The sequence below is a fragment of the Varroa destructor genome, unplaced genomic scaffold (assembly GCF_002443255.2).
Source record: "Varroa destructor unplaced genomic scaffold, Vdes_3.0 BEIS01000004.1, whole genome shotgun sequence".
NCBI lineage: Eukaryota > Metazoa > Arthropoda > Arachnida > Mesostigmata > Varroidae > Varroa > Varroa destructor.
In genome coordinates, this window is record NW_019211457.1 from 22,997,412 (window position 1) to 23,020,024 (window position 22,613).

At 39.7% G+C, this 22,613-nt stretch overlaps 1 protein-coding gene and 1 long non-coding RNA gene across 3 annotated transcripts; one reads left to right on the forward strand and one right to left on the reverse strand.

Annotated features, from left to right (window-relative positions):
- Positions 1-379: 379 nt before the first annotated feature.
- LOC147755972 (uncharacterized) lies at positions 380-8,478 on the reverse strand. Of its 2 annotated transcripts, XR_015326330.1 has the most exons (3): positions 5,517-7,524; positions 1,115-4,267; positions 380-961 (listed from the first exon to the last, which is right to left on the reverse strand). It is a non-coding gene; the product is annotated as an uncharacterized LOC147755972 (long non-coding RNA). The 2 variants fall into 2 exon arrangements; XR_015326329.1 differs by having other exon boundaries at positions 1,115-8,478.
- A 7,724-nt stretch (positions 8,479-16,202) lies between these two features.
- On the forward strand, positions 16,203-22,237 carry LOC111248945 (uncharacterized). The gene is made up of 4 exons (XM_086986659.1): positions 16,203-16,235; positions 17,269-17,676; positions 20,076-20,407; positions 20,449-22,237. Exons 1-4 carry the CDS (start codon positions 16,203-16,205, stop codon positions 21,629-21,631), a joined length of 1,956 nt encoding a protein of 651 aa, XP_086842785.1. The 3' UTR covers positions 21,632-22,237.
- The last annotated feature ends 376 nt before the right edge of the window (positions 22,238-22,613 follow it).

The following is a 22,613-nucleotide window of genomic DNA, read 5'->3' on the forward strand; positions in this document are numbered from 1 at the left end:
CATTCAGTCTCTTCACGATAAAGGAACCTCCATCAAGACAATAAAGAAAAAAGCTTATTTTTTAGCCGGAAATCGACAATCTGGTTTATCGCCTGTTTTCATGTGGTTTGCGAAAAGTTCGAAAGAGACTTCCACAAGAGAAACAAAAGGATCATAGACAAGGTAAAAATCATTAGAATACCCTAAAAAGCCATTTTTAATACATCTGAGCTCTTTTTTATACATAAGTTAGCAGTAACCATTAACAGATTACTTGCGGATCAAATCGGAGATATAATGGAAATAACTAGTAAGAACTTTAGGTTGAAAATCGAAGCTTAAGTCATGGTGGAGGATGGTCATATCGAGTAAGACCCTCAGAAATGATACTTCTAGCACATACAACAAAATATATGTTTTTATTTACATATATCCTTAAAAACATACTACAAGAAGTTCCAATTTATGTTCCGTTGAAAGGAAGTTAGAACTATATAGAAGAGGGGTTATATGGGCCAGAAAAATGAGTCAGAAATTTAGTGCAATTCGCCTTATTAAATTTTTTAAGCAAAAGAGGAAACTATATAGTAAGGCTAAGTATCGGTTACACATCTTATCAAACCTGCCGCTCGCAACAAGAATCGATTGTCAATTCCGTCTTTCTTAAAACTAACTTTTCAAAAACAAATTGAAAGTATGTTTCGTTTATAAGAGTTACAGCATTAAATCGTATTACATGATCACTTAAGACAAAATATGAGCCAGCATAAGGTGGCCCCTTTCATTTCAAGCATGCATGAAACTAACAGTCGGCGTTAATTTTTAGAAAAATTAACAAAATTCAAGAATACTTATATAGCTCTAAATACTAATCAGCTTAGTAACAGAAATGCGTATATATATGTCAGGGTAAACTGGAGCATTGTAGGCTTTCACTTGTTAAACTGCATGTCGTCATTGGCAATGCAGAATGTCGTTGCCTCTGAAAAAATAAATGGGTCATTTTGTTGAGATAACGGATCGTTCGGCAAAACGATATTGTCGAGATATGCTTACAGTATGTGTAATCACGATCATAGATCAGAATTTTTCAAGAATAACTCCATTATGGCGGAATAATGAATAATAGCAATACCTATATAGCCTTCGGTGCGATTGAAGAATGCTGCGCATGTGGTCACTGTGTCTCGTCACATTGTGGAGCAGTATGAGCCGACGATCTGAGTTTCTTTAACTAAGATTTCCTAGAAAATTAGTAACTTGTAGTGAATCTTTCAGTTGCATAATAGGTCAGCCTTTAGCGAATGTACAGGTGTATCTTTTTCTCCCACGGCATTGATTATTTCCAAAGACCTGATCAAATAAAGTTTAGTGCACATAACCCCACCCTTCCTTATATTTCGAAGCAGAAGTATATAATTGTATAAATTGTACAGTTACGATAAATTTACCTTCTATTCCAGCCGTTTGTGGCTATATAATACCTGCACGCAGGTTGATTAATCGCCGGGTCTTAGCGGCCGAAGCTTGCTGTTTGTACTAAGTTGGTGATAGTGGGGGCATTGGAGAAAATATGGAGGACTTCGTCTGCCGCTTCGTGGAAAGTCTGCAGTAAAAATGAAAGGGCCACACCCTTGATTTTCGACGGGAAGCGCTCCGCTAAATGGCTGAAGAAGGTGGCACGTCACGTCACGCCACAGTGGGAATCTATACGTCCGATTTCGTATGACGCCCTCATCTTAACTGCACAGTCTGGCTGTACACACCGGCAAACCGGTAGTCACAGGGCTGCATTTCCTTAGTATGGTTCCACGGATAGCCATGAATGTATGCTGAGTCGTTCCAATAAAGGTCCAATAAAAGCCCACTGAATACTTTCGGAGTCGCCGAAACGGGTAAATTGCGTCCATCGAATTAGTGAGGTTAACAGTATACTTAGATGATGTATTGAGTACATCGTACTTCAGTGACTTGAGGTAACATAATTACTACAGAACCGGAAAAGTCGTACACCGGATACACCTTAGTTTTCAATTAAGGCAGTGCCGCTGATTGGCCATCGTCCCTGTTACTGTGAACATGCCTCAGTAGTCGAAACCAGAAAACAGATAACTCTGCTCACGCTACGTTTAGTAAAAAAAAAATGCAATAAATAGCTACGTACTATAGTAGACTAGTGATTAAAGCCTAGGCCTCAAAGTTGGGTAGTGCAACCCATTTGAATATAAAGCTCAAATATTTCTCAGTTATGTGTATATTGCCCAGAATAGTCATCCTTATCGCATCTCTATGTAGCTGGTGATGTCTGACTGTCGTATTAAGTTATAATTGAGGCATGCGAAATTGAAGAGCATAAAACGCTCCTGTGTCTACATTTTCTTAATCAAGAACTTACTAGAGGAGGCCATTCGTCTGCGTTGGCTCATATCTGGGTTTTAATGCAACGATGCTGATCGGCCATATAACCGACAGCAGAGAGGCGCTGCAGACAAAGTGTTTCAGTACTCGAAGCCGTTCTTGATAACATTATAAAAGTAAACAAATGGGATATATCTTCAATAGGAACGTAATATTTCGGTATCTATGTTTATGCCGCAGCTTGATGTCTGCAAATAAATTCAAGAGGTATCTCCTTCAACATGTATTTGTGTGAGCAAATTTCTTTCTGTCTGACTTAAATTAATACTGACTAAAATTACCTGGCAATGAGTTAAATTATAAATAACTGTAGTTCATCATTTTTTTAACTCAAAATGTTTTCACTTAAAAAAGCCTGAAGCATTTACTTATGCTCGGTAGCCCAAAAACATCGCTTAAAGTTAAAACTCCGCTCCGTCTTTCTTGATTCTATCCAAACGCCAATGGAGTCAGCAAACGATAAAGTAAGCTACAGCTGTCAAGAGTAACACTTTTTTTTTCTACACAAGCGAATATCTTGACGCAAGCTAAAACGCAGGACAAGTTCCTCAGATTAATTAGATACTTCGGACATTAGTCCTATAATGTAATCCATTGGATAGGACTTGGACTACGGTACCAACTGATTTAAAACATTTTCAGATTGCTGTACGTATACATTTGAACGCGAGAGTTGTGCGCAAATTTCGTCGGGGAAATAGGTGGTTTTTCTAACCAATGTCATTTCTACTGATCAGGACAAGTATAGTCATTAGTTTGAAAAAATTTTTTTGCCCTTTCTGATTTTCAAGGCCCATCTCTTATCGAATTCTGTTAAAATACTCAGTTGTACCGAAAAATGTTAATATTAAAGTGAGATCTTAATCCACAACTAAAGCTTGTCTCAGCATCTCGTTAGCCTGGTTAGTATTTGTATAATACCAACATGTAAAAGCGAAGTTTTATTTTTGTGGGCCTCCGGCCATAATAAGATTCTGTCTGTAGCTTCATTTTCAAAGCAGAAAAACCAGACGTGACGGTTTCATCGTTTTCTGTATCTTACTTTTTTTTTATTTAAAAACACGTTAAATCGAGATCTAATTGATATTAATTACATCAATAAATGTTTTTAAAGATTTTAAATGATCCTATAAAGAAGGATTTAACCTTTAAAGGTTTGAAAAAGGCCTAAACCGTGAACATATTGCTCAGCCCTTTCTTTAAAATTAAAAAAACCATAATCAAAAAATACTGAAAAGAATTTTAAAATAAAATGCCGTTTAATCGTCTGATCTATTTTTCAATCGTATTTGCTATATTTAATTGCTTGAAATGACTTAGAGATCAAGCACGCTCTACTTTACCCGCACATATATCAATTTTGTTTTAACCAGAAAATCAATCTTCAATTTGTATCTGCCAAGTCAGCTTATTTCCTGAGTTTAAATTTTTAGTTGGTAGATTAATATTCGCGCCTCTTGGTTCCGTTGTAAAATAAGAACTCCCAGTTATTCAATTCTATCGCTCTTTTAATGATTGACGTCGAGTTTTAAAACCGCCTGCATATTGCCCTAACCATATACAATACTGGTGAATGCCTTTTGGCTTTCTGTCATATACCATATAGAGTTAGTTAAAATGCCCCAAACAAATAAAGTGGAAAGCATAGTGACAAATATGATCCATGCCATAAAGTCCCTGACGCTAAAGGACAAGATGTTGTTCATGGTGACAATTTATATCGGCCTTTTTTATTTAATGTCGGCCTTGATCGTGAGTCGCGAGGCACATTTAGGTGCAAATACAGAGAAGTTACTCAACAAGATACTGTACGAACAGAGAATAGTAATACACGACGTTCCTGCACGACGTTGTTGTTGTTCTTCTTCTTCTGCTAATACGACAAAATAGCAACAAAAAATAGGTCGCTAAAAAATTGTTTTGATATCTTTCACTCATTGAATATAGATTTTTTTTATTTATATGGATAGAACAACAGCGAACAGATTTACGGTCCAGTCTTGCTGAGAATAGCGTTACTGTATATAGATTTTATCGACTGATTCGTTAATGGAACAATGATGTATCTGTTTAATTATATGTTGGATAAAACGAAATTCTAGAAAATATCTCATTGTATACTTTCAATCTGTAACAGAATGTGACCAGCACTATGGTTTCCTCTAGGCACACATTTTAACAACAGAGACATTTTGCTAGCCAATGATTGAACGTAATTAGTATCGAAATAAATGCAATAATAGTAATAACCGAAATGAAATCTACATCGATTCAAAAACCATTTCTTTAGAAAAGAAAGCTATGTAAGCAGAGTAACTGAATCTTCTTTTTCTAATCTAATTTTTTCTTCTCGGAAGACACTGCGTTATGAACGAGCGGTTAACGCTTCCGAAAATCGAAATCAGTATGAATTATCTCAGTGTGCTATACACTCACTTTGGAACGGCTATATTCGGTAAGATTAAAAATACGTACGCCTATTCAAATGCTGATTAAATCGTTACTTCGTTTGTTGCCAACCAATCTATAATGATTTGTAAATTCTTAACTACAGGTTGCCGGAAATTATTGCATCATTATATAGAATTACTACCTATTTAATTTTCTAGAGTTTACTAACGTGTAGGTGAAATAAATAAAATTATCTGTGATTCGTACTACTACAATCTAACATACGAAAAGCTGGAGAACCTAACACAGATAAATCATTTTAATTATTAATCAGTTCGAGTCGCCTCAACCTTGAAAGAAAGAAAACACCGTTAGTTGCTTCTGCCGATTTAAGAAAAATTCGATCTCAGTAAGCGTTCAATATGATTAGTTGACCAGAAAGTGTACCTTCAAGAACAACTACTTCAATCTATGCACTGGTTTCTGTAAAGAAAAAATCAAGCTATAACCTTATCACCAAAAATCACTACAGACAATTCCGATTGAACTACATAGCCCACGTCCAGTTTATTCGCGAATAGTTAGCCCTCGTACGTGGGCAGCAGCTTTGATGCCAGTAGCGGCAAGCAATGCTCACTTCGTACCATTCTGAGGTGAGACATCTGGCATGTGGTTCATGCTCCAGCACGAAGAAATGTGCGTGTTTAAGCGTCACGTAAGATACTTACGTTGCTTGGAAAGCAATTAAAACGATCTCGCCATGTAGCACGAGTTGCAACTCTGTTCGTGTGATAGCGACGAATTCGAACCTTTTTGCTCGCATACACATTCAGTGGTCGGCACAACAAGACCCTGAAGAGATCCCATCACTCGTCCGAAAAAAATTACAACGGCTCGGATAGCCGAACGGATGGACCTATAGCTACGATCTCGTCGTCTGCTATCATAGCGGGAAGATCAAAATAATCAACATTTCATGTACTGCCAAAAGACTAGTATTGGAAGAAGCAGAATACCGCCTGATCGAGATTCGGTCTGCGTTTACGCTGTCGATTCTGCTCGAACACCGGACAGCATTGGGAGGCTTATTAAGATCAAACTTCTGAATCGAATATAATTAATCCAGAAAAATATTTTTAGGTTAATGGCAAGGTACTGCAATGAAAGTTTAGACCAGTTAGATTTGAGTGAGATTGACCCACAATAGATCCAATACGCAATACTTGGAGGAGAGTTTTTAAACTGACTAAAATTTTTATAACATCTCCCATATGTTAAGTTGAGACTAATATAAATTCAAATTCTTTATATCCCCTAGAGGACTAGCGAAATATACCTGTCAGGTATTGCACTGCAATTGAGTGCAGATATCAAATATAATGCTTGCTAAAACCATAGAAATACAGATTAGCGATGAACATTTTTTCCAACTGTTTCAAAGCTATCACCAGATAGATTCAATCTCTATATGTACATATAATAAAGAAACGGAAGTAGACTTTCAAGTTGTTTTGAAAAGAACCAATTATTTTGTGATCTACGTACAGCTTTGGTCGATAAAGAAAGGTTCTCTACTTACGTATCGCTCAAGAAACCTGCCACACAGACAGGTAGCAGTCTAGCAGTGATTTCACGCTCAAATCACAGACATTTTTATTTCGTAGAACTTAAGTATTACTCAATGGCGACCTGAACATTAAGTCTGAAGGGTCGTAGAACTAGGACGGACGGGATCGCTTACATATATATTGCAAACTACATTGATGAAAAAAATGCGCAACACCTCGCCTGTCGTTTTAATTAAATTTTGCAATTTTAAAAGGAAAAATTATATCGTATTATGAATCTAACGCTGCAACTCTTTTAAAAGCTACTGATTGTTTCGAAATATTTTAGATTAATGGCACAGTACTGCAATGAAAGTTTAGATTTTGTTCAACACGTACAGCTAATACGTCGTGAGCGAGCCATTGGGAGGCATTCTGAAAGCGTTAACATCGTTAGGTTGCTAGGTCCTAGTAAAACACTTAACGTCTATTACGCTTTTCATAATAGCGGTTCTTAATGGATATCATCATCGGAGAAGTTGCGTGGCCAACATCTCAGGTAGCGTTCTACAAGTAATCGCTAAGAGGCAAAGATGAAAGTAGAGATAAGCGTTATTGGAAGACGGAGGATCAAGCGAGCTCAATGAGGGTACATACCTGTCCGTCTCCAAATGACAGAACAACAGAACCGCAGCATAGAAAAGTAGCATCGTAAAAGATGTTTGCAGATTTTCTCTGGATGTAATTTGCTGGGGTGAGCTGAAAACAAGACTAGCTTTTGAATGAGAGGCGAAAGGGATTCAGGCATAATAAGTCTATCGCGAGAGATCCTAACTAGATATAACAGATTTTGTGGCAAAATACAAACTATACTTAGCATGAACTGCTTTCAGGTGGACCTAGGGAAACAGCCTGCGTCGAGGGTACAGACGTTTCACGATATATAGGAAGATACACGCAGTAAAATACAAAACGAACATTGGGTAGCCATGCTCTATTTTAGACTTTCTAATTCCCGAGGATGCCGCTCTGAAAATGGTTTGGCGAAAAAATTCAAGCACACATTTCACAGCTTAGTTCTCTGTGATAAAATCCCATGGTCTATTTCGAAGATAAATAACTTATCTATACGATAATTTACTTTGTGCCTTTCCGTGCGTTGGGACCTGTTCACATCCAATCTAGTACCGAATATTATTGGAAACACCAACTATTATAAACAAAATTTATTTAGGAGTTCGCTGGAACGGGTAGCCGGCAAATCAAAACGAAGAGCAGAGAAGAATTATCCCTTTAGGCCAGGTGAGACCAGATAGCAGTGCGCAGTCATACCAGAGACTCCCGTTTCTTACGAGTAGCTCGAGCGACTACCGAGAGGGCGTGGGTACAACAAGATGCGAATAGTCAACGAGACCAAGACAACAGCATGGAAAATATGGTACTGGCCCAAGGCCGACTCTAGAGCGCAGGTTTTGGCGTTTGCAATAGGGGGTAATCGATCTACTAGCGGCTAGCAGTCCCTTCTGGGCCCAGCCAATGACACACGCTAGTCAGATCCCTCATCTGCCGCCCAGAAACCTAATAACGTACGATCGTAGCTGGTCGCGGTCGAGGAGTTGGTTCAAAGTGTAAGACACATAAGACTAGCATTGGCTTGTTGTGACTGATGTGGACTATCAGTGAATGAGAGACTGCAGTGGAAAATGTAAAGGAAAGCAGTTAATTCTTAGTCGTTCCCTGGTACGTGTTCCCTACTGCCGTAAGGAAGCTATTTTAGATATAGAGAAAGCTTGAGGATGAACATATACGCATATAGATCAACCCTATAAGCCGTCAGCACATGTTGGCAGTGGTGGTAGTACTTAGCTACGCAATGTAATATGGGAGTGCACAGAAATTACCAAACGTCCGTTCACCTCTTTACTTCGCAAAGCTAGGTAATGACTGATGACTGACTCTGTATGACCGCCAACAAAAGAGCGATATATTAAGCCTCTACTAAGATGCAAAACTGACAGAAAACGGACCAGTAGGCTTGCAGAATTCCTTCATTAGTAGGGGGCAGCAATTGAAAAAGGTAAACATCCAAACGTATCTGCCTCTATATTATGCATATACCTGTAAAGAAAACAGAGGACCCCCCCTCCCCCCACTGACCATGAATCGGATCATCAATAACTAATCCGTCGCTCGTTACGAGTGAAAGAAGTGCAATGAAAGGGAAGATACCCACTCAAGACCCGTTCTGACCTCAGACGCATCTCAAAGATCGAATCTTCCCGTACCGTAGAAGTTGTCGTAGTTCACTTGTCATTTACTCGCATGAAGAGACTCCAACATTTGCAGTAGTTCGACCTTACGGACAGATGCTTTTTTACCATACATCTTTATCGGTCACTGTTTCTGCGCATATACTTTTAGTTCGAGCGTTTTTAGTTGCAGTGCGTCCAGACAGGTATCTTTCAGGATGGAGTAGTGCAGCGTAATGTTATTGGCATGGAGACGGATACAAAGGCACGGACAATGACCATAAATAGAATAGTAAAACAATAAGCCACACCAATTTTTCCCTATAATAACTACTAAAAGGGTTAAAGAAGTTGACAGCGTAACGATTTATGCAAAACGCAAAACTCTGTTTCTGTCTATCTTGGTTTACAAAGTATACCATGAGAAATGTATAGATTCTAAAGTCGATTTACGCCCCAGAATATCGATGCATATGTGTTTCCAGAGTTGCGATCAAGTAGCTAACACCTAACAGCTAATTAAAAGGTTTGTAACAGCACTAGGTAACCTCAGGCTAACCCCAATAAGTACTGATAGCTTAACGGAATTTCCGTTTTTAACCGCATACGCTATGAAGTTCCATTAAACAATCAGAACTTATACTTCTTAGGGTGTAATTTGGTATTACCCACACATTGGTCCCGTCGTTACAAACCCTTTAATTACGATATATATATATATATGTTCTTTGAGTTGGCAAAAAATAAGTTAAATTTGTGTTGCTTTGATCTACGACCTTTCTGCTCTTTTCCTGATAATACCTTAATTTTGTCACTGTAGAACTTCCGTTAATTTAATTTCAATGAAAAATCGTATTAAGTAATTTTGCATTTTTTCATTGGAATTAAATTAACACCAGTAAAGAAATTCTGCAGAGATCCCAGTAAAGTATAGGCTGATGGTGATATATATGGCGGATGCATAGAAATTTTTTGCACAAATTCTCCCAGTGTTTGTCAAATAGCTAAAAAAGCATATGGTCTGATATTGTAATACGCTAATAATAAAGGCGATGCTTTTTCTATTCACTAGTTTTTTTCATCTATGACTTATTATGACCGGTCGATTGCTCACAGTAGAGGTCCGAGTCGATAGTATTGCTAGTCGCATGCAACTCCTAATGTGCAATCCTGTCGTACCTTCTAAACCCATGACATCACGCTCTGGGACGTCAATCTGGATTTTGCCACTGATTGAGAACTACATTTTTAATTTCTATTATCGTGCCTGACCCACTTTTATCACCTAGGATCAACTGCTCTAGAAGCGGCTCTATTGCGTTCCTGTGGAGTTTCACTGATGAAAATATGATCAAGCGGTTTTCGTTTGTGTGAATTAGTGTGGCATCTATATATTAAGCCTTTTCGTGGTCAGCTTCGTTTATTTGGTTTGGAACTGTCTGGTGGGGGCGCTGACTGCATGATACTTAGTTAACGCTAGTAAACTGCGAAAATGTTGCCAATACTTCTTTGTAGCGTAAATATAATAAAGATAATCGAAACTGTTTGATTACAATATCCTTATTATAAAGCCTCCTTAATTACCGAGCCATTTGAATTAAATTATGTTAATAAATGATTAGGTACATTTCAAAGTAATGTTGTCGTATATAGGCGAGCCTTAAGTCCTCGATCTTTGCAGAGTATGCGAATGAATTCTATTCTGCTTAATCTATGGGACAAGACAAGACTTCTTTAGTCTTAAATATGGTGAGACCTTGTTATGACGCGGGCAAATGTTTAACAAAGTTAACGGATCGGGTATTTAATGCGGGACCTTTTCCTTTCAGCCAGTCAAATCGGGAATTTCATAGCTTTGTTTTTAGCATCAATGTGGAACTTCAATGTTACAGACCTATGAAGTTATGAATAACATATTCTGACTGTTAATAACAAGTTTTTCCTAAAGTTCCATATCAGTATTTTTTTTTTTTGTTTTATCGCCACTTAAGCTGAATGTACATACATCTAATTACCAAAACCCGTTTCAACTTTGAAGGTATTAGCGGTTTTGACATGCGTCGAACATGTAGTTAGACACGACATCGACCCCCCCGTGTATAAAATGTGGTTCGCTTGTCGAGTCCTAAAGTTAGCTAAACTTTTCGAAATCTTTCAAGCATTGTCTAAATCGCTCGCTTACGGCCAGATTCTTATACCGCTTTACTGGCTAGACACAAATTTCGTGTGGTTCCATTCCAGTGATCAACAAACGATAACTTACGTTACTTGCCAACTGGCCAAAGAACGACCTTTGCTAAATACGTCGTGGGAGAGAACTGGTAGACCCGGCAATGGCAGACAACCCGGTCGCATTTTTTAACTCTGCCGTAACGGCGGACTTGTAACTGCTATTTCTTAGCAGCCATCTGGATAATAGCTAGTTTCCCCTGCGTCTTTGTCCTTTGTATGGGAGTAGCCGATAAAGGGACGATATAGAGGTCATCTGGCGGGGACCAACGCGGTGATCTATCAGCAACGAGAAGCGTCTTGCCTAGACGTGACGTTACGCAGAATTCGAGGGTTCCTAAATCAGCAGAACATAACGGTTTCTGTTGGGGAAGTATGGATAAGTCAACAGTCGTAATAAGACAGCGCGTCCATAGTAAGAAGAACTGCCGGTTTCTATTACCACTATGCGGGCGTCTTATAGGCAGCAGCTAAAACATTATCCAAGCTACCCAGGGAAGAAGGATGATTGTTCAGCAGGAACCCGTCTTTAAAAAGAAGTGCCTTGTCAGTTTTAAGAGGAAATTTAATTTTAGATTCGAATTAAAAAAATATAGTCTATTGGTTAAACTACAATATAATTTTACGTTGCTTAGGTTATTAATTGTTAGCTGGCAGAGATGGCCTCATATAGTTCCTCTGAGCTGGGCTATACTTACTTGAAGGTTTCCTTTTATTAGTATTATTTCCGTTGAATCTTTGAGCATATGCTAATTAAGTAGAGCACCAAAAGAACCTTAAAACGCGCCGTCCACAGTTGCATTCAAAGACAGTTACTAAAAAGGTACGAGTTCGTAAAACTTCTCGTGTACTGACTTGACTAATGCATATTTGATATGGAACGATCGCCCGTCACAGTTCTACCCATGATATATCAAAATGGGCTTTCAAAGCAGTCAGAGAATACTCAACAGTTAGAATTCGTTCATTATCGTGGTGACCATTTTTCTAATTGTATCTATCCGCCCAAAACACGTACTCTGGGTAGTCCAGAGCTACTAAGTTATAGGTCGCTCGTTGTTTGCGTACGAATGTCTGGCATGCGTGTGTGTATGGATAATCTCTTATTAGGTACGAGAAGCTCTCCTTTTATTTTTACCGCGACAAACTATTCTTTTTAAGAAGGCGTCAGTAAGGCGTTCTTCACTGTTTGTGGAATACAAAGGTCTAAAGAGGGGTAGAATGAAACACCCGCTTCTCACAGACAGGCGTTCTTCTTCTGTTCGTCCGCAACCGTCACGGGAAATACTTCCCTTTAGGAAGCGAAATGCTAAGCGCTGGCACTACTTCGAAAGATAGGGTGAGCACCGTTGCCTCCTTTGAACGACCTAACTAATGCAACAATAATAAACATCTTTAAGGCTTAAATTGGTCACCTTTAAAAGGTAAGTCAACCTTCTACCAAACCAAACGTTTACTTCGTGCACCGTTGAGCTTTATACTATCAGAGCAGGCTATCTGGGCAGATGTGATTGTCTATTTGAATCACAACGCTTTACTTAGTGAACCTGCAATTAAGAATAAATACAGTTAGCCATACGATTACGTTCTTACCGTTAACGAGAAACGATTGCAGGCCGTCGTATAGCAATTGCCATAGAGTTTCTCATGGACTTTACTCTACAAAAGCAATAACTGCTAAACTCGAGAATTTTTGTCTAAATCGCGCGCTGAGAACTTTCAACGAAACCTGATTTTACTGAAAGGACTCTATTTGGACTCTCCCTTCTTTCTATTTAATTGTAAGATATTTTTCACGACAAAAAAACGCTCTTTTTTTATTGACTTCTTAAAAGGCTTACTGAGGCAAACCAGGAATAGAAAATAAACGTATTCCATCAAGTCTGATTCCTATCCGCCTTAAAAAACATTAGTAATGATACATCACAATAAGCCCCGCTAACCGTTGGGTTAATGATCTTGCTGCTACTAGTAATAGTACCATGCAATCATAATTCCCGTTGGCTAATGTACCCGCCAAACGGTTTCCGTTTAAGGACTTAATGTATTTCACTAGTCAATATAAAATAAAACTTTCTATTGCTTTAATTCTTGACAGATATGTCCATATGCATTTACGCTACAAAATTGGCCTATAAAGTGTTTCAAGAAGCTTCCATGAATATCTCATTTATAACAGTAAGTTTATCAGGTGGTTTTGCTGATTTTTTTCAAGATAGATATATGAACATGTATATCCGTGTGATTAGATAATGATGTCTTAGGCAATAGCAGATAACGACTCTTGATTTCGTCTAGATCATTGCGTGCACAAACTTTTCTAAATTAATAAGTTTATGTAGCTTATATAGATTCTTACGGAGATAAGCAATAAGGATAGTGATGATGGTGAAAGCTCAATAGTTTATTTTAAATACTTTTTATGTGGATGAACGATGTGTCCAGATATAAACAAGTCAGATTTCGAAATAGGTTTGTTATTAGCTAACCACTACTAGCTACTGAGGTATCATTATTCAATATGGGCAGCAATCAACAATCTCTTATCAAAATAAAAAAAGCTCAACTAAACCTATGGTGCCTGAGAAGAAGAAGAAATTGAGCTGAAGTTTCGATGTATCAGTAGTGAACTTCTTTGTTGTTAAGTTTCTTTAGCCAAGCCGTTCTACTATTCGGGAAAAGATACAATCAGTGTTGTCTCTAAAAGAAGCTCCCTTCGGAAGACCTCAAGAGTTTTTAAACTCTGGCTTAGGCTTTGAGAAATAAATACATTTATCGTTGTTCTAAAGGGCTTCTGGAACTCCCATGATAGTAATTTTTCATTGAAAGCCACTGGACAATAGCCATCATGCGTGGGCGAAATAGTCCTTTCTAAGACTACACCTAAGTCAACATGGCTTCTTGTCCCTTCACTGCGTAACATATTCCCATAAAGGAAAAAATTAATATGCCGTTTGGCTGTCTTGAAAGACTTTCATCCCGCTGATAATTTACAGGTGCAACTGTGAAGCTTTTCGAAACTCTAAATTTTCCTTCGTTAGCTAGCATTGTCCCAACAGGATATTTGGGCTATTTCTGTGTTGTAAAAGAGATAACTTCCCAGCGAAGTTGCTTGAAACTTCTTTTATAGAGAAATACAACATGAATACTGTTGCATCAATCCAGCATTTCCTCAATTATATTACTCCGCTTGTCCTCAGACCACATAGGCCTACATGTAAGAGACAGTCGCGTTGCATGTGTCACAATAATTTCTGGCCGATCTAAAAACACACCAAAAGGATTTCATCGATCAGACCAGGATTCGCAAGGAAAAGCTATCCTCTCGGAACGAGCGAAAGTAAATAATAGCAAATAGAAGGGTACGCTGCACGTAGTTTATAGACACAGATTGTATTCAGCGATCGGGAACATTCTTATTTTATAACATCAAGTGCTCGAGTGGCGTTTGAAATCGACAAAACTTTGTAACGGAATGCAGATGTTTTCCTTCATTTATAAAGCACTTGCATAGGCTTTAAATATTAACGCTACTATGAAATTAGGCCATACAGGGTATACGGTGCAGCATCCCGCTTTTAGTTCAAATGAAAGAACCTGTATGTTGGAGCACAGCCTCTGCCGAGCTCTGGCAACCGTGGTCACGTTTGCCTCTCTGCGAATATTACCTTCGTTACCATGTGAAAATTCTCCAACGTAAATCTTCTACAAACATCACCATATAACAGACACCGAACCAGACTCTGCCATGATGGCGGCAACGCATTAGGCGCCCATCTTTACTATTCAAAATAGCAAGCCGCCCACAAATCGATAAGGGCACAGCGCGCCAGTTTTGCTGTCGTAAAAACTCGGGAAGTGATTAAAATCATTAGCCCCCTCACAAAGTACAGCCGATGATACTCGAGACGTTTATACCAATACTAGTGAGACACAAAGGCTTTAGGTGAAAAGGTGTACGGGGCATAACTTCGAATCCCACTAACGATGCTTACAGTTGCTACACATTTGTGCAAATAAAGGAAGTTATTTATGTAAAATATGAATAATCAAGTATGAGTTGATTATGGTGAAAATAACCTTTCAAGGGTCCTCGAGAATTGGCAAACATTGAAATTATGTGTATTTGTTAAGTCAAAATAGTTAACGACACGTTTTTGGTTTGGTTGCAGGTATCGATGGCTTGTTGTATTTCGGATTGAAAAATGTTTCGAACAACACCCGACAAACTAAAACATTGAATATTTGTACCTCTGGTTACTTGATGGCGCATAAGCCCTCAGCGAATGAGTACGTGTCTTTTCGCCGGTAGTTCAGATTACCCCGCGTGGGGGCTATCGGCCAGTTCTAATCAGCGTAACAAACCTTCGTCTTACTAAGTCATCCGAGACTTGGAAAATCAACGTACCTAGTCACTGCAACAAGTAATGACTAGTTCTGACTCCGATTACTTTTTATCATTAGGCTGTAACTGCTTTTGATCGTATTAATGCTGACTATATAAGCTGGCAGAGATGTTATCGATGTTTGTAAGCTCCTCGTACGGTTTCTCAGACCACCACTAACTGATACTAACGCAATCGATTACCCGAAATATACGGAACATTGTCCTTACCGCCAACAAATGTCTACATATCTCTCTAGGAGGAAGCTACTTCTTCCTGTCAAAATTGAATAAAATTTCACCATAAACGGCAACAGTTCATTGGGTAATCTGCTTACCATATCTAATATGATTTCGACCATAAAGATCTTCAGAGGTGTCAGGCATGTTCTGAACGGGAATAGAGTACATGAATTAAAAACCATATTCATAATATATAGTCTATGAAGAATTCAACAGGGGCGGAGCTTTTATAATAATTATAGTATTAAGCCTAAATAGGTTATACTAGACATCGCGCATATGAGTGCGCTTTGAAAACAGGCGAAGAATATTTGGCATCGGTAACCGATGACGAATTGTCCATTGAAGTGCATGACCGACCCTATCGATTTCGTCCCTTCCCATGTAGCAACTGAATGCGGTACCATTTGGTGACCGACGATAACAGACAACTAGCCGAATTACTGTTGAAAGTAGTCAGTACACACATTTTACATGGAAATAGCAGGTCGTCAAAAATCAATTAACACAGTGATGAACTTAGGGGGCAAATAAAAGCATATACTGTAAACGTTCGCACGCTCTTTTCCTAACGTTAGAGCATTATCTAGCATTAAAGGTATCCATGTCTAAAATAAACTCAGCTTTGCTTACGCACGTTTAAACGCATTATATCTATTCTACTATTCAACGATATATACAGATATAGTCTATATATAGGGCTGGCGAAGTAAAATTCCGAGGATCGTGATTCGATCGTAGAAACGAAGCGAAATTGGCAGGATGCCATCGTGGTCGGGCCGGAGATCCCGAAAGGTAAGCGGTCTTCAATAGTGACAGTACTAAGTGTGCAGGATTTTCCTCTGAACAGGTGCTGATACCCTTTGTGCCTATCAGGGTAGTTGTGCCGGAAGATAAAATCAAATAATAACTATCGACAATCGGAGACGAACCTCCTCGCGAGCTCAAACATAGAAGCTGTAGAAGACCATGTCCGTTGCCTCAAAAATTGCGTCCGCGACCGTTCGGGTTGTGCTCCGCTCCTAACGCGTTGTTCTAGCGATTAGATGATGCAATGACCTTTTATTGCCCACATGAGGTGGGTTGGTAATCAAAGTCATCTTTATTTGTTCAACTCTCATAGAGATTGCTCATTCAGAAGCTGTCTCATTTGACTGTACGACCACGGGATACTTAATTTGTGCTGGAGAACGTATGCATCGTTCAAAAGAATTATATTATTATATTACACATTGAGACTGTTCGACTAAAGGTTAAGCTTGTGTAGAGTGGTGAAACTAAGCTGCAATGCGATTTCTCGGTAATATTTTTAGTAAAGTGGCGGTATTTCGACGCTGATTAGACATCGCGTAAGTCGATTCGGGTTGTTTGCAAGCAGTATTATCGCGCTAAAGTTCAAAAAGTTCTTATCGACAGAAGTGCTTATGAAGCTTTCGGGGTAATGCCAAAAGTGAGAAAGGTTGAACAATACGAAATTGTCTCTATTATACATGTATTGCGCTTCATCTGAAGGTTGGTCTGTATCCGGTGACCCTAAAGTGAACAACAGTGAAGAAGCCTATCAAGCATTTTTGATTTTTTTAACAGATTAATTGATGTTAGCTATATTTGGTGACAATTTCTTCTAAAAGCATTAGGGATGACTGGGATGTCTACAGTGCAGGCGTACAGCCTCCAAGGTCAATGAGTCGATTCCAGAACACTTTCTTAGCGACTCCGCTGAGAGTCGCTAAAATATTTGTAAGTCTAGCACCCATACAACGGTAGAAACATTAATAATGAACAGGCGTTTATTATTAGTAAACTAAATGTGACTGTGTATCCACAGGGATCTCGGTTATCAGGTGGTTCAGGTTCAGTTTCTTCTGCACTTCAAAGTCTGATGCCTGAAGAGTGCAAGACGACGGAGACGACCACAGTCCGAAAAAAGGAAGAAGTAATTATAGAGTGCGATAATCCGGAGTATATCAAACTCCTGGCTAAAGAACTTGAACCAATTTTTCAGAAGGATAATGACCAGCGAATCAGTGCGGTCATTTCCACAAGAACTAGCCACAGCCCGTCTAAGGAATCACGCACTTCAAAAAGAATGCCGTCAAAGAAGCGTTCCGTAAAACCTCGTTCACGGTTGCCGACGCGTCGACTAGCATACCAGGATTCAGAGTCGCGAAGTGATAGGCGTATAAGAAAGGTACCGAAACGTGAGCGTAAGATCTCGAACCTACTTGGGGGCCTAGTAGGACGGATCCGATCAATTGGAAAGAGAGGTCCTCGAAACGAGTTTGAAAATTGGTCCCTGCAAAGCAAAAGCCCCCAAACGTCTAGGCTGAGTTGGAAACATAAGCCTGGCTCGTCTGAGTTTCCTAGTGATACGAGAAAACATGGATCATCAAAACAACCTTATCGCAGGAGGTTTAGACCGAAGTTAGACGATAGGTTGAAGCAACGTAGGTCTAGGGCATTAACGAAGCCCTCAATATCGAAAAGACTGTCGTCGTTGCATAAACCTAACAAGCCACCCAAAAAGTCAACAAGACCCTTTGAGAAACAGTTTTCTGAAAGATCTTCACGAAAATCCAAAAGACCGAGACTGTCTTTGTTTAGTGCAAGATCAAAACCTGAAAAATATAGACAGTCCAGATCTTCAGGCAAGTCTACGTTCAAAAAATCTAATCTTTCGAAGCAGTCCAGATTTACGGGCAGCCCCTCGCCAGATAAATCCAGGCATTCGCCAGATAAATCCAGGCATTCGCCAGATAAATCCAGGCATTCGCCAGATAGGTCCAGGCATTCGCCAGATAGGTCCAGGCATTCGCCAGATAGGTCCAGGCATTCGCCAGATAGGTCCAGGCATTCGCCAGATAGGTCCAGGCATTCGCCAGATAGGTCCAGGCATTCGCCAGATAGGTCCAGGCATTCGCCAGATAGGTCCAGGCATTCGCCAGATAGGTCCAGGCATTCGCCAGATAGGTCCAGGCATTCGCCAGATAGGTCCAGGCATTCGCCAGATAGGTCCAGGCATTCGCCAGATAGGTCCAGGCATTCGCCAGATAGGTCCAGGCATTCGCCAGATAGGTCCAGGCATTCGCCAGATAGGTCCAGGCATTCGCCAGATAGGTCCAGGCATTCGCCAGATAGGTCCAGGCATTCGCCAGAAAAGCCAGAGTTGTTATCGAAAAAATCTAGGCATTCGCCAGAAAAGCCAGAGTTGTTATCGAAAAAATCTAGGCATTCGCCAGAAAAGCCAGAGTTGTTATCGAAAAAATCTAGGCATTCGCCAGAAAAGCCAGAGTTGTTATCGAAAAAATCTAGGCATTCGCCAGAAAAGCCAGAGTTGTTATCGAAAAAATCTAGGCATTCGCCAGAAAAGCCAGAGTTGTTATCGAAAAAATCTAGGCATTCGCCAGAAAAGCCAGAGTTGTTATCGAAAAAATCTAGGCATTCGCCAGATAAATCTAGGCATTCGCCAGATAAATCTAGGCATTCGCCAGATAAATCTAGGCATTCGCCAGATAAATCTAGGCATTCGCCAGATAAATCTAGGCATTCGCCAGATAAATCTAGGCATTCGCCAGATAAATCTAGGCATTCGCCAGAAAAGCCAGAGTTGTTATCGAAAAAATCTAGGCATTCGCCAGAAAAGCCAGAGTTGTTATCGAAAAAATCTAGGCATTCGCCAGATAAATCTAGGCATTCGCCAGAAAAGCCAGAGTTGTTATCGAAAGATTCTAGGCTATTGTCGAAAGATTCTAGGCTATCATCGAAAGATTCTAGGCTATCATCGAAAGATTCTAGGCTATCATCGAAAGATTCTAGGCTATCATCGAAAGATTCTAGGCTATCATCGAAAGATTCTAGGCTATCATCGAAAGATTCTAGGCTATCATCGAAAGATTCTAGGCTATTATCGAAAGATTCTAGGCTATTATCGAAAGATTCTAGGCTATTATCGAAAGATTCTAGGCTATTATCGAAAGATTCTAGGCTATTATCGAAAGATTCTAGGCTATTATCGAAAGATTCTAGGCTATTATCGAAAGATTCTAGGCTATTATCGAAAGATTCTAGGCTATTATCGAAAGATTCTAGGCCATTATCGAAAGATTCTAGGCCATCATCGAAAGATTCTAGGCCATCATCGAAAGATTCTAGGCCATCATCGAAAGGTTCTAGGCCATTATCGAAAGGTTCTAGGCCATTATCGAAAGGTTCTAGGCCATTATCGAAAGGTTCTAGGCCATTATCGAAAGGTTCTAGGCCATTATCGAAAGGTTCTAGGCCATTTATCGAAAGGTTCTAGGCCTTTATCGAAAGGTTCTAGGCCATTATCGAAAGGTTCTAGGCCATTATCGAAAGGTTCTAGGCCATTATCGAAAGGTTCTAGGCCATATCGAAAGGTTCTAGGCCATCATCGAAAAAGTCTAGGCCATCATCGAAAAAGTCTAGGCCATCATCGAAAAAGTCTAGGCCATCATCGAAAAAGTCTAGGCCATCATCGAAAAAGTCTAGGCCATCATCGAAAAAGTCTAGGCCATCATCGAAAAAGTCTAGGCCATCATCGAAAAAGTCTAGGCCATCATCGAAAAAGTCTAGGCCATCATCGAAAAAGTCTAGGCCATCATCGAAAAAGTCTAGGCCATCATCGAAAAGTCTAGGCCATCATCGAAAGAATCTAGGCCATCATCAAAAGCAAAGATTTCATCGAAGGAGTCTAGGCCATCATCAAAAAAGCCAAAGATTTCATCGAAGGAGTCTAGGCCATCATCAAAAAAGCCAAAGATTTCATCGAAGGAGTCTAGGCCATCATCAAAAAAGCCAAAGATTTCATCGAAAGAATCTAGGCCATCATTGAAAGAATCTAGGCCATCATCGAAAGAATCTAGGCCATCATCGAAAGAATCTAGGCCATCATCGAAAGAATCTAGGCCATCATCGAAAGAATCTAGGCCATCATTGAAAGAATCTAGGCCATCATTGAAAGAATCTAGCCATCATTGAAAGAATCTAGGCCATCGTCGAAAGAATCTAGGCCATCGTCGAAAGAATCTAGGCCATCGTCGAAAGAATCTAGGCCATCGTCGAAAGAATCTAGGCCATCGTCGAAAGAATCTAGGCCATCATCAGAGAAGCCAAAGGTTTCATCGAAAAAGTCTAAGATTTCGTCGAAGTTTTCACCGAAAAAGTTTAAGCTTTCGTCTAAAACGTCCAAACCAGCATTCAACAAATACGCAGTGAGGTCTTCACCGAAGAAGTCTAAACTTTCAAGTACGTCTGGAACAAGAAGTTCGAAGCCATTGCGAAAATTCTCACCCAAGCGAGCCTCACGAAAGTCCTCGAAGAAGAAAACTGTGAAGTCACGAAGATCGAGATCTTTACTTAGGTTACCGTCCATAAGGACCAAGTCTTCCCACAAGTCACTAAGAACCAGTTCATCTAGAGGCTCAAAGAAGCCATCAAAAAACACTCGGCGATCAAAGCCTGGCTCCAAAGCGTTAAAAAGCAAGGATGTCACTCCGAAAGACGCTAGTCCCGCTCGTGACGAGGCTAATTTTAAACCTAAAAAGTCAAAACCAGCTACGAAGGGGCGTAGACCCTCAAAAAAGGGTGCCAAGCACCAATCTAGCAAACGAAGGTCAAAGCTAGGCGCAGTGAGCAGAAGACATTACCCCATAGATTTGCACAGCCGTGGTGATAACGAGGCTGTTCCTGTACCGCAAAATGTACGAACAAGAAAACGAAGCAAGCACGGGTCCAAGAAAAGATCTTCTCAGAAAACTAAGCCTAAACGTATGTTGAAGGGTGCTGCCGCTCGCCAGTCAAGAGCAGTAAAAAAGCAGTCTAAAATAGGACGGAAATCACAATTAGGACGAAAATCGCAGGGACGAAAGTCAAAAGCTCCTCAGTCAAGAAGAGCTGGTCCTAAAAAGTCCCAGACCCCAAAAAGCCGAATGAGTAATGCGAAATCCAGGACAGCACAGTCAAGGGGGAATAAACCAGATACGGACGACCGTGATGATAGTTGCCCGCAAGGTCAGGCGTCTAACCTTCTTCGCTCGATGGAGATTGTACGGTCCCGTTCTCAGATTGAGCAAATGATAATTGGCCTGCTTGCTGCCTGTCTGTTCCTAACAATTTGCTGGTATTACTCAGTATCATCTTTCATGTCGGCGATATCACGTGGCAGATTCTGAACAAACGGCATCCTCGCAACAGTGATGGTATCCTACCGTAGGCAAACTTTAAATAAATGGTGACTAAAATTCCACTAGATAAATAATTGCAGTCTGCTTTAATGAACCTTTAATTAAGTCATAATGAACAGATAAGAACAGTTAAGCCGTTCACTACATATGCTTCCAGACCGTGTACGAGATATGTTAGCTTCCTAGATCCTGCATAAACTTTACAAAAAATCATACTAGCTGTATAGATATTGATAAAGCCGTTTTTTTTTGGTGAGCTGTAAACATTTCTAGAAAAGTCCGTTTCATGGTTTGTTCAACCATGTAAGTTTCGATATTAACGGACTTACCATCCACGATCATCCCATCATTAGACCACCACAAGCGGCCAGATTTACGTCCGAAGATTTTGAAAAATACTGCGAAATTTCGCACGAGAAACTTACACGATTCAAATTTTTCTGTATGTTGATAGTTCTTAATCATTATGTTTTTATCGTCGTTGAACTTTTTGTTCGTTTTTCGAGCTACTCGCCACCAATTAAAGCTTAATTAAATAAATTAAAAAAAATAAAATTAATTAAATGTATCTTAATATTATATTGTTTCCAGCCCCTATGTTTTCCGTTACCTCAGCCAAAAAAGATAGTTGGCGTGTCCAACTAGACTAACTGCTTTCTAACTAGAACACTTCAATCATTTTTCAGCGGCTGTCTGTTTCCGTTGTCACAACAGATGTCGTCATTAGTTCGTGGCATATTCGCTGATCATCTATCATAGAAATGCTAAATTGTATATCAATGCCATGGTATAGTACTTCCAGTAAGTTCCAACCAGAATCTATAGCAGATTAACTCATATTCGCTGCCTTTACTCATTGTGATTGTGTAGACAGTATAATCCTGTCCTGTCTCTTTTGTTATTAGCTAAGGACCTCTGTTAGTAGCGTGGCGCGGAAAACCACTGTATTTGGGTTCTAGTTATTAGATAC

What these genes read in the sequence shown, in the direction of transcription:
- LOC111248945 (XM_086986659.1), top strand. Translation starts at nt 16,203, where the DNA reads ATGCCATCGTGGTCGGGCCGGAGATCCCGAAAG. An exon ending in CGGGCCGGAGATCCCGAAAG is followed by an intron (nt 16,236 to 17,268) that starts GTAAGCGGTCTT and finishes GTGTATCCACAG; the next exon opens with GGATCTCGGTTATCAGGTGG. An exon ending in CGAACCTACTTGGGGGCCTA is followed by an intron (nt 17,677 to 20,075) that starts GTAGGACGGATC and finishes GAAAAAGTCTAG; the next exon opens with GCCATCATCGAAAAGTCTAG.